This window comes from Catharus ustulatus, chromosome 22 (assembly GCF_009819885.2).
Source record: "Catharus ustulatus isolate bCatUst1 chromosome 22, bCatUst1.pri.v2, whole genome shotgun sequence".
In the NCBI taxonomy this organism is placed as follows: Eukaryota; Metazoa; Chordata; class Aves; order Passeriformes; family Turdidae; genus Catharus; species Catharus ustulatus.
This window is the reverse complement of record NC_046242.1, coordinates 2,397,889-2,411,758: the sequence shown is the minus strand read 5'-3', so window position 1 is coordinate 2,411,758 and position 13,870 is coordinate 2,397,889. Positions and strand designations below refer to the sequence as shown.

The 13,870-nt window shown below is 47.1% G+C and overlaps 1 protein-coding gene across 1 annotated transcript in view; it reads right to left on the bottom strand.

The window, feature by feature from the left end:
- Positions 1-13,639, bottom strand: part of TBX4 (T-box transcription factor 4) — a 30,938-nt gene extending 17,299 nt beyond the window's left edge. Inside the window, exons 1-3 of the mRNA XM_033077922.2 lie at positions 13,484-13,639; positions 12,707-12,801; positions 1,202-1,321 (exon numbers count right to left, since the gene is read on the bottom strand). Of these exons, the coding sequence (XP_032933813.2) occupies positions 1,202-1,321; positions 12,707-12,801; positions 13,484-13,639 (371 nt within the window). The remainder of the gene's footprint in view (positions 1-1,201; positions 1,322-12,706; positions 12,802-13,483) is intronic.
- Between the last annotated feature and the right edge of the window lie 231 nt (positions 13,640-13,870).

Genomic DNA, 13,870 nt, shown 5'->3' with positions numbered 1-13,870 from the left:
ACGGACACAAGGCCCAGCCATGAGACATCATTTAATGGCAACGCCCTCATTACTCCACATTGTTCTCCTCTTATAAAACCCCAATAAAAGCAATATTACCAAAAACAACAGAAACTTTCCAGCAGCAATAAAAGGAAAAGGGGAAACAGCTCTAGGGCTGGCAAAAACTAAATTAAACAGAGTTAACAACTATCCATCATCTCGTGTTTAATGTCTGAGACACACAAAGTGGCCACCACGGTGCAGAGACCCTCAGTCCACTCCCCTTACCCAGCGGCATTCCGGGACAAAAGCACATGGAAAAGGGATTTTTTAAAATAAAAAATAACTGGAGCAGCACTAATGTGCAAGTAAATAATTATTGCTTTCTGGGATGTCACCGGGCTCGTTCCCTGTGAAATTTTCCATTGCTTTTCAGCAGGCAGCAGCCAGTGGAAGGGTTTGGGGAAACCACAGCGAATGGAGGCGGTGAGGGAGGCTGCCGGGCATTTCAGGGGGAAAAAATCAAAAGAGAAAACAACACGTTTCCTTTGTCAGAGAGCAAAAATCCCAGCTGCCTCTTGGGTAAGTAACTTTGCTGGGAAAGGCACAGGGAAGGGAAGAAAAACAGAAGAGAATCAGAGCTCTGAGCAAACCACCCCATATTTCGCTTTATAGCCGCACTCCTAAAAGCAAAATATTACTATAGAAGGAAGGAATTTAAAACTTTTCTTGAGTCACATAGAGACCTAATTTTGAAGGCCAAAATGGACCATTAGATCATCCTGTCCAGCCTCTAGTACAAGTCAGGCTGTGGCTTTACCTTCCTACACTGCACATGGCCAAATAACCTGTGCTTGGCCTAAAGCATCTTCTCCAAGAAAAGTCCCCAGCCCAGAACACTTTGGGGGTGGACAAGTCACCACCCCCAGCAGCACTTTTTTCCAGCAGTTAACCATCCAGCCTGTTAATAACATTTCATTTTACATTTGTCTGGTTTAGACTTCCAGCCCTGGCTCTTTGTCCACCATTGCTCCACCAAGGAGAGTCTGGGATGTTGGCACCCCTCCCGTGGGAAGGTTTTTCTGTTGGTTTCTGAGTTTGCACAACAAATGGTTGATCCAATTGCAATTTTCACATGGAAAGCCAGGCAAACAGAAGAGTTGTCTCACCAATTGCAATTTTCTTATGGAAAACCAGGCAAGCAGAAGTGTTGTCTTACCATTTGTTGTCACAGAATTTGTAGCGGTGGTCGTCGGCCGGGACGATGTCGATCAGTAAAATGTACTTGGTCTTGGGGTTCATCCCAGTCACCTTGACCTTGTAACTGGGAAACATCCTCCTTAGGGAAAGCAGAGCACCATGTTAGTGAGGGATGGAAGCACTGGAACTCATGGAAACTTGGAGCAGCAGCCCAAAAAGCAGATCCACCCTCCATCAGAGGGATTCCTGCGAGCACATTACTGGTTTTTGTTCATAACTGAATTAAACTCTCTCTTTCCAGAGTGTGTGCCAGTGCAAAAGTGGGCACAAATACAGGGAGGGGGACTATGGGCCAGTGCCAGGAAAAGGAGAGTGCAGAGAGAGATATAGGGAGGTCAACACATCCCTGTTTGTGGGAGGCTTGGACAAAGAGCCCTCACTTCTACAGGAGGCTCTACCCGGCTCATGGCAGCATCAAAATTGCAGATTTCTTGCTGCTGTGGAAGTGTTTGAAAGGTCAGGAGACCTGCCTACATTTCAAAGGAAACTGAGCACAGGCTTTGTCATTCTCACCATCCCAATATCCACCATGTCCCACCACTACCTTGTGTTCCCTCCAACAAACTGAGAACTGAGATCAGCAAAGCCTGGGGGAGACAAAGGGTTAAACCCTGTGGTGGTGCAGACAGGCTCCTCTGGCCTTCCCAGATTTCCCAAACTCACAGCACACCCATTAAACCTTGCTGGAGCCTGGAGCATGGCAGGGCTTCCCACCAAAATGTGCCTGTCCCACTGGCTTCAGCAACCAAACTAGAGCATCCCATAACCCAGAGCATCACCAGAGAACATTTACATGTCTCACAGACCTAAAGGGATTAAATGACATTAAATAACACCTTTTATAAAGCTGTGTGGCTGTGAAAACAGCAGATTCCATCACAGTCTGGCCTTGCAATCCAGAGGAGAGGGCGCTAATGGATACTGACACTGCCATGGGCTTCCCAATCCCTCGAGGCCGCGTCAGCAGCCAGGATTTGCAGGATTAGGCACTTCACATCCTCAGAAGTAACTATTTTCTTGGCTCCATCTTCCCCACCTCCTCCTCATCCAGTAAAAACACCCAAGTCAATAGAGCAAGCTGGCTGAGCACAGCCCTGCAGGCAGGACACAGAGTTCTCCTTGCCGCCGATGGAGGATGAGAATTGCCACATCCTGGACTCCTTCTAACTGCGTGAATTAAGATGGGCCCAAATCCTGATGTCATTTCTCCATCAGACATCAAGGCCACTTTGTCCCCCACTTTATCCCTCTTTTCCTGAGCTGGTCCAGGTCTGCAGCACCATTTTGTCGCTGCTTGGGGAGAAAGCAACAAAATGGGCCCTGTTCAAAATCCTTTCAATTGACTCTTTTAACCGCCCTGCATAAATTCCAGATGTTTACCATGTAATTAGCCTGGACTAAAAAGGGGTGGTTTACCAATGTCCCTCTTTGATTTTCATTCATAAACTCTGCACTCCTCTTAACCTTGTCCTCCTACAGGTAAGCACCTGGGTAAATACAGTAGGACATTTCAATTTGTGAATACACAGCCCAATTCACACATTGAAAAAAATTGTATAAGGAATCCAATCTGAATGCCAAGATTTTTTTTTTTTTAAATTAGGTCTTTAAATGCTTTAAATGGCATTTAAAAATGAAACAAAAAAGAAAAAAAAAAGAGGTGAAAATTATTAAAATCCAGAAATGAGATGGACACAATTTGACAGTTTATCATACCTGCATTGGGGATTTTTATAACATTGAGCTTCTGAATTTATTTTTCTCTAAATCATTTCGTTTACTGTAGAACATCCAAGCTGCTAAAGTAGCTGAACTGATATATTGTAAATGTTAAGTGCTTTTTTAATGGCATTTAAAATTAAGCTTCAGCATATGGAGTTCATATAGCATGGACATGCCTGAGTTTATAATGTTCTTTAGTATAGCCCTCTAAAATAAATACAAAGAGCCAAAGTACTACTATAATATATACAGCTGAAATTCTTTAAGGATAACAAATGGGGACTCACATCTGATTGAAGGTGTTGCTTAACTTGCAAACCACTCACTATCTCGCAGTGGTAGCATTGTACTCAGCAGTCCACAGACCCAGCTACAACCAAGTTTGCCAACTCTCTGCATTCTTTTCCAGGAAAACACTGGGTAAATTTTAGTAATTTGGCTGTGCATGGACATTTCATCATTATTATTAGCTGCTGCATTTTGGCCTTAAAGAAAAAATATGCGACTAATGTGCTGTCCAGGGACTTGTCAGTTTAATTTTCTTAATGAAAACATATTTCTCAACCCCTTGGCAGAGGCTCATTTAGTAAATATCTCTTTGCAATATGATACAAACATGGGTTGTGCATTTCTGGTGGGAAGGCATGACAAACCCGAGAGCTGGGGCCAAGGAAATGCAGTCATAGAGATTGAATTAAAAAGAAAAAAAAAAAAAAAAAAAAAGCCAGCAAGAGACAGCACCTAATATCATGTCCTGGTCCTTATTAAATGTCCCATTTGAAAGAAGGGAGCAGAAAACCCCGGTGGAGCTGCACCAGCCCTGCTTGGGAGCGAGCCTGTGCCTACAGTGGCTCTATAGAAGTCCTGTCAGCCCTGGGAAGGGGCCAAAAACCTGCCTGCTTCCCCAGATTTACTGCGGGTCAATGGAGCTACTCAGAGGCACGAGGAGCTGCAGCAGAGCAGGTTTGCACAAGCAGCCCCTCGGGCACAGCACTCCGGGCGGATGGGCGGCTCCGCAGAGGATGCTCCGCTCCCGCCAGCTCCTGGACAATAGGTTGCTTCATCATCCATTGCTCGGGGACCAGCAGAGGCACAGAAATCACCCAGTGCTGCAATAAAACTTGCCAAGGTCTTGCCAAGCTCTGGGAAAGCTCAGCTTGGCTTTGGTGGGAGGTCTGAGCGAGGCTCGGGCAGATCGCTGTTTTATCCACCCTCCTTCCCGCACGGCTCCAAAGCTGGGGAGAGCATTGCTGCGCAGGAACTGGGGACAAAAACTGGGAATTTGGGGCTTCCTGGGGAGCGTGTGCGAGCAGGTGACATCTGATTCTCAGGGCACCTCCTGTGCCAAGGGCAGCTGCAGCCCAGCCTGGGCAAACAGGGAGCTCGGCGAGGTTCAGTGATGGGCACAAGCGCAGCACAGCAACTCCCAGCCCTGCTGAGAAGTTTGAGCCACCAGGAGATTAATTGCAGCAATTCCTGGCCTCATCATCTTGTGTTCAGACCCAAAACTTGTTTGGACACAGAGTCCACGGGTTGCAGCAAATGCTGTGAATGTGCCAGTGACAATGCCATCCCTGCGGTGGGGATGTCCAGCGCTGAACCAATTTCCACTCGTTTTTCTGAAATCACACCAGGTGTGTGTCCAGCCCAGCAGCACACCTTAGGTGGAGGCAGCAGGGCCCCTCAGGGAGCCACCAGCAGCCCCAGAGCTCCCCTGCCCACCCAGGCACAGCCACGAGCCCTGGGAGCACCCGAGTGAAGGGACTCAGCACAAGCACCAGCCCCAACAGCCTCTCCTGCAAAACACCTGAACTGACAGCACTCCAGTTTTAGGCACATTCCAACCCATTTCTCCCTCCCTCCAGCTCCAGCCAGAGCAGAAGGGAGTATCCAGGCTCCCCAGCCCTATCCTGAGGGGCTCGTGTGCCCCTCTGAGCTCTCTGCTGGATTTAGTGGCTCTGTTGGTGGCTCTCAGGCGCGTTCCTGTCCCACCCCTGCACAAAGTGCTGCTGTGCCATGGCAGCAGTTCTCACTGCTCCTCACAGGGCTAAACTTAAATCAGTTTTCATGTTCACAAAATAAAGGCACCCTCAAAGAAGGCGATCATGAGGGAAAGGCTGCGGTGCCTCCTGTGTGAGCAGGACACCCCACATGGCACTGAAATCCCACAGGGATTTCCTGGGTGATGCCTGGGGAGGGCAGAGGGGCTGTGCCTGCCTCTGGGGACTGTAGGCAGTGGGAGCAGGGTTGGCATCACCAGAGCTTGGCACCACAATGCCACAGCACCAGCTAAACCCTTCCCTGCAGATGAAATGCAGCAAAACCAGTAAAAGCCAGGAAAATAAACAAGCAGCACAATTCCACAGGCCTCCCAAGCTTCAAAGATGATGTGCTAGTGAATTATTTGTTCTGATAATGAAGCAGTCACTGCTTAGCTAAGTTTATGCTAGGCACATTTTATCTCTACATGATATTCACAAATTGTTTTAAAATGAACTGTTAGAATAAGCATCTCTTGTTTATTTATTTATACTATTACTATCCAATCCCCTTAACCGTGGAGCAGTTGCTGACATGGAGCCAAAGCTTCTATTATGTTCAAACAAAGTTTAATTGATGTGTAATTGGCTGGTTGGATTTGGAAGTGAGCGATAAGAGGAAAGTTTTGCTTTCCTTTGGGGCAGCAGTTCCCAGCCTTTCAGGCTCTCCAGGCTTGGCCTCTTTGTGGGCATCTCACGTGTGTTTTAACCCCCAGACGAGCAGGTCTGGTTGATCCTGTCCAGCAAAATCTTATCTTTTGGGCAGGGGACAGCAAAACAGAAAAGTGGAGAGAATCAGAGCTGACTGAGGAGCTCCAATACTCATCTGAGCAGTGACTGTGCTGTGCCAGGCTGCACATCAGCAACAAACCCTCACCACCCTCCTGCTCACCAGGATTTGATCTGACCTTCACTTAATGCCAACACCACTCCTGAAGTCCCTGTGGATGTCTCTGAGCAGCACAGGGTAAGCAGGGAATTCAAACAGCATTTCCATAGAGAAAACTGCATGGAACCAGGACACCTGAGCAGCTCCAGCCATGCCCTCACCAAAGGCTCTCTGAAGCCCATGGATTTGTGTGGATTGGTGCTCACTGCACATCCCTGAGGTGTGGATGCTCCTTCAGACACTACTGAGTGCTTCCTTCCTCCTGCAAAAACATCCTCAAGCACTTCAGCAGCTCAGCAGCTGAAATCCTATTTTTTAAGACAATAAGACAAAGGTTTCCAAAGACAGGCAGAGATGTTACAATCCTTGCTTTTGGGATGGCCAAGTAAAGCAGTGACTGGATTTTTGGAAGCTCCCGTGCTGTGCTGCTGGGAAGGTGCTGCCTGTGGCAGGTCAGGCTGTGAAAGGATCAGAAAACAGCTGCTCACTCAACATCTTGGCTAACAAGCCGTGTCATGGCTGGGCAACCACCTCCTCAGAACCTGCAGGGCACGCTGAGATGCCTCCAGGGATGGTTTCAGAGCACCAAGGCAGGTGACACACCTGCATCCCTGGCAACGACTGATGTGGCCCCAAATTCTTCTGGAGAATTGGCCATGGCTGCTTGAGGAGGCTTCTCTTGTCTTCATTGTTAGGAGGGAAAAGAATGGTGTGCACAGGCTTCAAGAACTGTGTCTCCATTCTGATGACCTTTCTTCGTTTTTTTCTGATTTCCCTTCTTTTGACAAGTATTTCTTCCACCGACTTAACGCATCTTTAAAAATAATATTCTCCAGGGCAGATTAAAACAAATTTGGGGATGTCAGCTGTTTCTTTTAGCCTTTTAAATGGCATTTCCTTTTTGATAGATTCTTGCTTTCAGAAAATACTTTAAAGAGATCAAAGAGTTTTTCAACAGGGTCCCATTTTCCCAGTGTATCCTAACCCTCAGTCCCTTATTTCTCTTATCACCCACGCCACTCCGTTATGACGCTCTGTATACAAAGTAAGAGCAGTTAACTTTGAAGTGCTGGATTAGCCCATGCCAGATCCTTGCCTCAGAATAACAAACAATACAGGTTCAACAGGAGTTCTCATCAGTAGTTCATTTTTCAGCCCCAAATTCACTGTCACTAACACAAGCAACATTGAACTCTCAGTCTATGGTCAGATAGGAGAGATTTATCTGGTGGCAGGACCATGACCTAGTGATGAGAAGGTCAGACAGTTAAGGGATTTTTATATTTTGGAATGGCGAGGTTGTATTTTTTCCTTCTGGCTAGCACATCTAATTTTTAAATAAAACATTGTTTCTCACATACTTGAGAACTTGGTTAGCTAGATGGTTCTTTCATGGTCTAGAAACATTTCCTTTCTTTGCCCCATGGTGACTTGAGGCTCCTGGCCATGGGTTGCTTCCCATTTTGCTGCAGCTGAAGTTGAGCAGAGAAGGTCCCAATGAGCAGGAGGATGGAGAGGTGATGCCAGCAGCACCAGTGGCACAGCACAAAGGTGCCTCAGAGAGAAGAGCATGGTCACCTACAGCATTTCAGGGCAGGTTTTCTCCCTCCCCAGCCCAGCTCCCTCGGCAGTGGGATGAGGGAGGAGCCGAGGCAGCCTCGGCTCTGGGGGAGCCACAGCCCCGGTGTCCCGGAGCCTTCGAGGCACCAGCAGAGCCCCAGCAATGCTCGGGACCTTCCCCAGCTGATCTGGGCTTGAGCAAAGCCTCCCCTCACCCTGACAGAGCTCCAGCACAAGGACAAGCAGGGAAAGCTTCGGGAGCACCTTTAACTGTGAGCATCCCATGTTTTTAAAAAGCAGGGATGGCTGCATGAAGAGAGAAGTGCATTAAAAACCAAACTGCCATCCCTACCCTCTCAGTGTGCACAAGCTCTGTCTCCCTTGCCAAAGCTGCAGACAACCTTGGCAGCACAGCCAAGAGCCATTGGAGCTCACTCTACTTTTTCTCTAAAAGCAGGAGTTTGCCTGAACAGGATAATTCCAGCACCCCAAATTTAGGAGCAAGCAGATCAAACATTCCTCAAATATCTATTTTATTTCCATGTTTTAAATTGACGGCTCACATTCCTTTGTTGATCTCGGATATTAAGGTTTGCTTTGGGATCAAAAACCATCAGCAGAAATTCTTGTAACTGCCTCAAAAGATTCTGGACAAATATTTCCCTTTAATTGTAATGAGAACTGGGCATCCATATGCCCTGCAGAGCCATGGAAAATTTAACTTTTAAAGGATTATTCACACAGGAAAGCTGCACCAGCTTAGCCAAAGCATTTTTACTTCTTCAGACCCTGATGTCCTAAAAACTAGTTTTATTTTGGTTTACTAAAGTTGATTAGGAACAGATTTTTTTTTAAACTGAAATAAGCTACTTTTTAAATAAAACTTGAATATCTAAAAAGGATTTGGGTCTTTTCTGCACATGCAAGATACTTTATTGATTCTATTTTTTTTCCTCTGCAGTATTTTCCTATACATGCTCCTTAAAACCTGCTGCCATAGAGACCAAAGCTGGCTTTGTACCTGTGCACATCCTGCACTCCAACCAAAATTCAAATTCCGTATCTGGAGCCTCCTGTAACATCTCAGGGACAGTTCTGCCACCACAGAGAAATGAAACATTATTTTCTCTCCAGGAACTGTTCACAAAAATGAGACCAGACATCCTGTGAACTGGCATTTTTTACTGATGAAACAAAAGCTTTATCAAATTGTTTGTCCTTGGCAATACCTGCCTAGAAATTGCAATGCTGCAAAGACTGGTACTTTGGGGGAAAAACCTAGGAAACAGCTAAATAAATAATCTAACAGAAAGAAGAAATCCTGAGCCAGGAAGGCTGCAGAAGAAAAGATTAACTTCCAGCAGAAATAAAGTCTGAAAGATGAGATTTCACAAAGAATGGTTTGCCACCAAAAAAAAAAAAAAAAAAAAAAAAAAAAATCGACAATTGTTCAGTTAAATAATAGCACATAAAAGTGAGAGGATGGAATCGGAAAGCCAGATTTATAATGAAGTTCCTCATTTGCTTTCTGCTTTCCCCACCCCTCGTACAATTTCCCAAGTGTGGAATTCCTAAAACCCCGCAGGAAAGGTGTGCACCCAAAGCCACAGGGGAGGAATCCAGATGTGCAGCTGCATCTGCATCCTCTAATACACCCCGTGCCTTTATTAGCATCTAGATTGATTTGATTAATTGCATTTAATAGGATCTGACTGGCTGGAGCTTTAGCAGCGGGGGTTTTTAGGGTATATTTTGGTTAAATATTTTTTGAGGGATTTTTTTGTTGGTTGGTTTGATTTTGGAGGGGTTTTTGTTTGAACACACACACACACACACACACACATATATATATATATTTTTTTTTTTTTTTACACACACGGGAGGGTTTGTGGACAATTCTTTCCAAAAGCAGCACTCACAGCTCGCTGTGGTGCTGGGCTCATTCCCCCATCCCTGAAAATCGCCCCAGTCGTGCTGTGAGCAGGGATGAGAACCGGGATGCTGGAGAGGGGAGCGGGGCTGCTCAAACAACGGGATCCCCTCTGCCCCCCAAAAACCTGCCCTGAAAACACCCCTGGAGATGGGCTCTGCCTGGAGGGATCACCCGTGGCCGCTTTTCCTCTCGTTCCCCCCGGTTCCGAGGGTACCCAGCGCTCCGGGGACAGCGCAGACATTCAGCCTTTTAAAACCATCAGCAGATAATCCTCCGGAGGAGAAATCCGCAATTAGAGCAAACCTCAAAGCGGAGGAAGGAGAGGAAGGCTCTGAGTGATGGAGCGGCTCCCATCCTGCCGGCGCTGCCACGGGCGCTCCGAGGGATCCCAGCGCTTTCCTCCAAAGTTCAGGGGACTTTGCTAACATAAACTTATCTTTTTGATGATCCTTTTAATATAAAATAATCTCTTTTTTTCCCCTCCCACAATGAAGCAGTCGGACATTAAAAAGATAGCGAGCGCATTTTAAAGATGTTTCCACTTTATAAATCAAACTTTCTTGGCAACAACATGATTTCTATTTCAATGCTGAGCTTGCTGTGTTCTCCTAATATCTCCTACAGATCAGTCCTAAGAGGGAGTAATAATCCCCTAAAGTAATTCTCAGCCCTAAATTCTCGATAATTTATAGTTGGCTCGTTCTGTGGAGCTCTACAAAGAACGAAACAAATGACTCCCCCTTTCCCCCCAACTAAGTTATCAATATTTGCCTTGTTTATACAAAAAAGCTATTTTACACCATCGCCATGGAATTAACGCTTCCGCTGAGCTTTACATTTCCTCTCCATTGAGTGAACTTGTCATTAAAGTCACTCTCTTTTTCTGGTTGTTGTTGTTTGAAATTTAAAAATCTGACTTCCATTTCTTTTCGTTTGTGCCCCTTGAGGTCAGACGGACCTACATTTAAGTGATTTTAACTAACGGCATTCAGGGGCATCTCTGTGCCTGCTGGGAGGGGGATTAGAGTCCTGATTAGTGCCTGCAATTAGTCGCATTCCCTCTTTCCACACCCCCCCAATGCTAAATGCAAGTGCACGCAAATCTCCATTAACCATCGTTTTTTTAATTGGCTCAAGAGGAGGTTTATTATTGCGACTCTCTATTTAAATAGCTCGGGTAAAATAAAATCTGCATGAAGTAATAATTTTCATTTTGTCCTTTGCATGGGGATTAGCAGCAGATTGCAGCTCTGCCCTGCCCTCAGCACGGCCACGCGTGGCGCGGCTCTGAACCGACACTCGAGGCACCACGGCATTTCAGTTCCATTTTTCGGCCGTTCTCATGTTGATTATTTGGGGTAATTTCGCTGTCGGTGCTGCGGCAGAGCCCAGCCCGGGCCGGGGGGACCGAGCCGGGTCCGGCACCGGCGGTGCGGGGACTCCGGGGCTGCGCCTCGCTGCTAAAAACACCCATAAAAGTCCTGTGTTTTTACACCATTTGTAACTGAACCCACTGAAAAAAAAAAAGGTTCTTTTGTTCCGTGTTATTCATCAGCATTTCAGCCACTTCTTCCGTTATTTTTTAAAATTTAAAACTTTTTTTTTTTTAATTAAATTCTTTTAGCTCGATGGCGCCGCACTGAATTTCGCAAATGGAGAATTTAGCTCGAGTAGCTTAAAAAACACGAAATTTTTGTACATCTCGTGGTCTATCCCCCCATCCCACCTCCTGAAGGTGCATTCTGCAAGGAATGTGGGACTGAGCCCCGTCCATATGGAGCTGTTTAAACAAGCCCCGTTAGGACTTAGAGAGAGATAACGTGCACGGTTGGGATGCTTAGGGTCTAGAATTTGGTACAGATATTACACATCTCCTCACAGACACACTCACATACTATAAATTAAGGGTGAAATATCGGAGGTCTTGATCCCCTCATGTGAGCTGACTCAGGGAGCAGAGCCATCCAAACGAACCCGGCTCTTCCCATCAGCAGACGCTGCAGAGCAAGCCCTGAGGTTTTACACACCAAAATAAGGTGTGAAAAGGACGGTTACCTGCACCATCACTCCATAAACAGCCACATTGCAAATAAATGGAATATTCCCGGGACATACAACCCCTCTCCAGGGCGAATAATGGGAATATTTTGCTTATTGGAGTCCAACTTCCTACACGGAGCAGCTGCTGCACAGAGCAGCACTGCCGGGACAGAGGAAAGCAGAGGGAAAGCGCTCATCAATCCCAAAAATCCCGTGCCGAGGGTTGGGTTCTGGGTCTCACAGTGTGAGCAGCAAACGGGAGAAAATTCACACACACACTCCATGAGCATCCCCGGCTGCTCAGCACAAAGGGTCAGAGAGCACAGAGAAATAAAAACCGAAATTATTTATGAGTTTTTTTCTCTCTGTTTTCTGCCCGTTATTCGAGTGTCTGGATGCACAGCTCGCTAGTACGGTGTAAAAAAACAGTCACAGGGCACGGCAGAACCACTCAGCTGGGCTGGAATTAAATGTTAATTCCTCAATTTTCCGTTCCCAGCAGCAGCGAGGTGAGCCCGCTGCCACAGAAGCCAAGCGCAGATACTTTGGTGCCCACAGTGACACCCTGCTAATTTTCTCGGGATTATCTGATTCCCCAGCCAGTGATGGTCTGAGGTTTAATTCTGATTCTTCATTTTCTGACATTAATTCTGCCATCACCAGAGCAGCCCGGGCAGGACAGGAGCCCTGAGCAGATGCAGAGCTGAGTTCTCTGGGCAACTGAAGCTTCTGATCTCCCTCCCTGGGTGTACACACTGATTTTATAAAAATAACTATTTGTTTCCAAGGGAAAACAGATTTTTTTTTAAATCCAGAAGTGGCACCCGATTGTCTTTCATTTTTGAGATTAAAAGAACGTTCAAATTGCTAAAACTTTGCTGCAGAGTATTCCAGCACAGGTCTTAGTGCAGGGCACAGAAAAGGGAAGGGGGTTTGCTTTGTAGGAAAAAAACCCAAACCAAACCAAACCAAACCAAAAACAACACCACGATTATCATAATTTCCTAATTTAAAAATATTTTTTTAAAAATCATTACCAGAGAGAATCGGGACTAAATGTTCCAAACGACTCCACAACATTTTCTTACATCTACATTCCTACTGCCACGCTCAAACACATGAACAGTTTACACCGAAAAAATTATTTTACCCGAATCTTCAATCACAATAATATTTTTAAAATGCCGCTGACTGTGGCAGCTCTGCAAAACCCAGTCTCGGCAAACAGGACATTTCACAGAGATCAGAAGCAATACATGTTTGCAGGGAATTTTCACTAACCTGCCTGCTTTGGTTATTATCATTTCCGTGCCAGCTTCATGAAATTTCTTCCATAGCTCCTTCTCATGTAGATAGACTTTGATATTTTCTATTGTCTGAAAAAAAAAAATTAAATAATGAGAATAGCAAGAAATGATGGAGAAAAGCTGTGAGAAGGGCTGGGAAGGGCAGTGGTAGGGCTGGGGCTGGGGACATTCAGGGCCGTGCTGCAGCCGAGGCTCCGGGTGAAGCCACCAGCCTGTGCGGGAGGAGGATGGAGTCTCAAAAATTCCGCTGCCCTTTGCCAAAAATAAGAGAAACAAACGGAGGCCGGTTTTAATTGCAGACTTTCACAACCAGGCAGGACACTGCGGCTAAATGGAATTTTTTTTCTTTAATTTTTTTTTTCTTTTTCCTAGGGGAAAAAAAATCTGTTGGGGTAGACTCGCCCTAAGCCTCCCAAAAACCGGGCCCAGGAGCAGCCGCGGGGACAACGGATCCGCATCCAGGGCCGAGTTTTGTGTGTTCCGCGGGATGCTGGGGACATCGCAGAGGAGCGAGGCGAAGGCACAGAAGCTCCGTTTTATTTTAGAGATGGAAAACCCCCAGTGAATTCCCCGCCGGGCCGCAGCTCCGGGAGGAGCGGCGGCTTTCAGTGCTGGGATTCGCCCTTTACCGACCTACGCACCAAAGTCGGAAAACAAAATTATAACAATAAAAAAGTGAAGAAAAATGAGCTTTTCTCGCCGGGGGAGATGCGGTGGCGGCCGGGCTGGTGGCGGCTCGGACGGAGCGTACCTGCTCGGGGTCGGGGAGCTGCGGGCTGCTGAGCGGCGTGCTGCTCCCCCCGGCTACGCCGAGGACGGGGGAGCCGGCGGAGGTGTCCGCATGGCCGGGAGCGGGGGCTGTTGGAAACCCTTCCTCGGTTTCAGACAGGCTTTTCTCCTGGAGCATTTCCTTGGGGGAAAGAGGCGCAACGTTAGCTCGAGGCACAGGGGGCTACATCCACCCCCTGCCCCTTCACCCAGCCCTGGGCACGGCCACCTGCGAGCTCAGGCCCTCCCGGCCCGGCCCGTGGTCGTTCTCGCTCGGTGACACCGGGATGTGACACCGCGGGCCCCGGGGAAAGCCGCAGTGCCCGGCAGAGCCGGGCCGGGCCCTCCGATCCCCACAGGAGAGCCACCC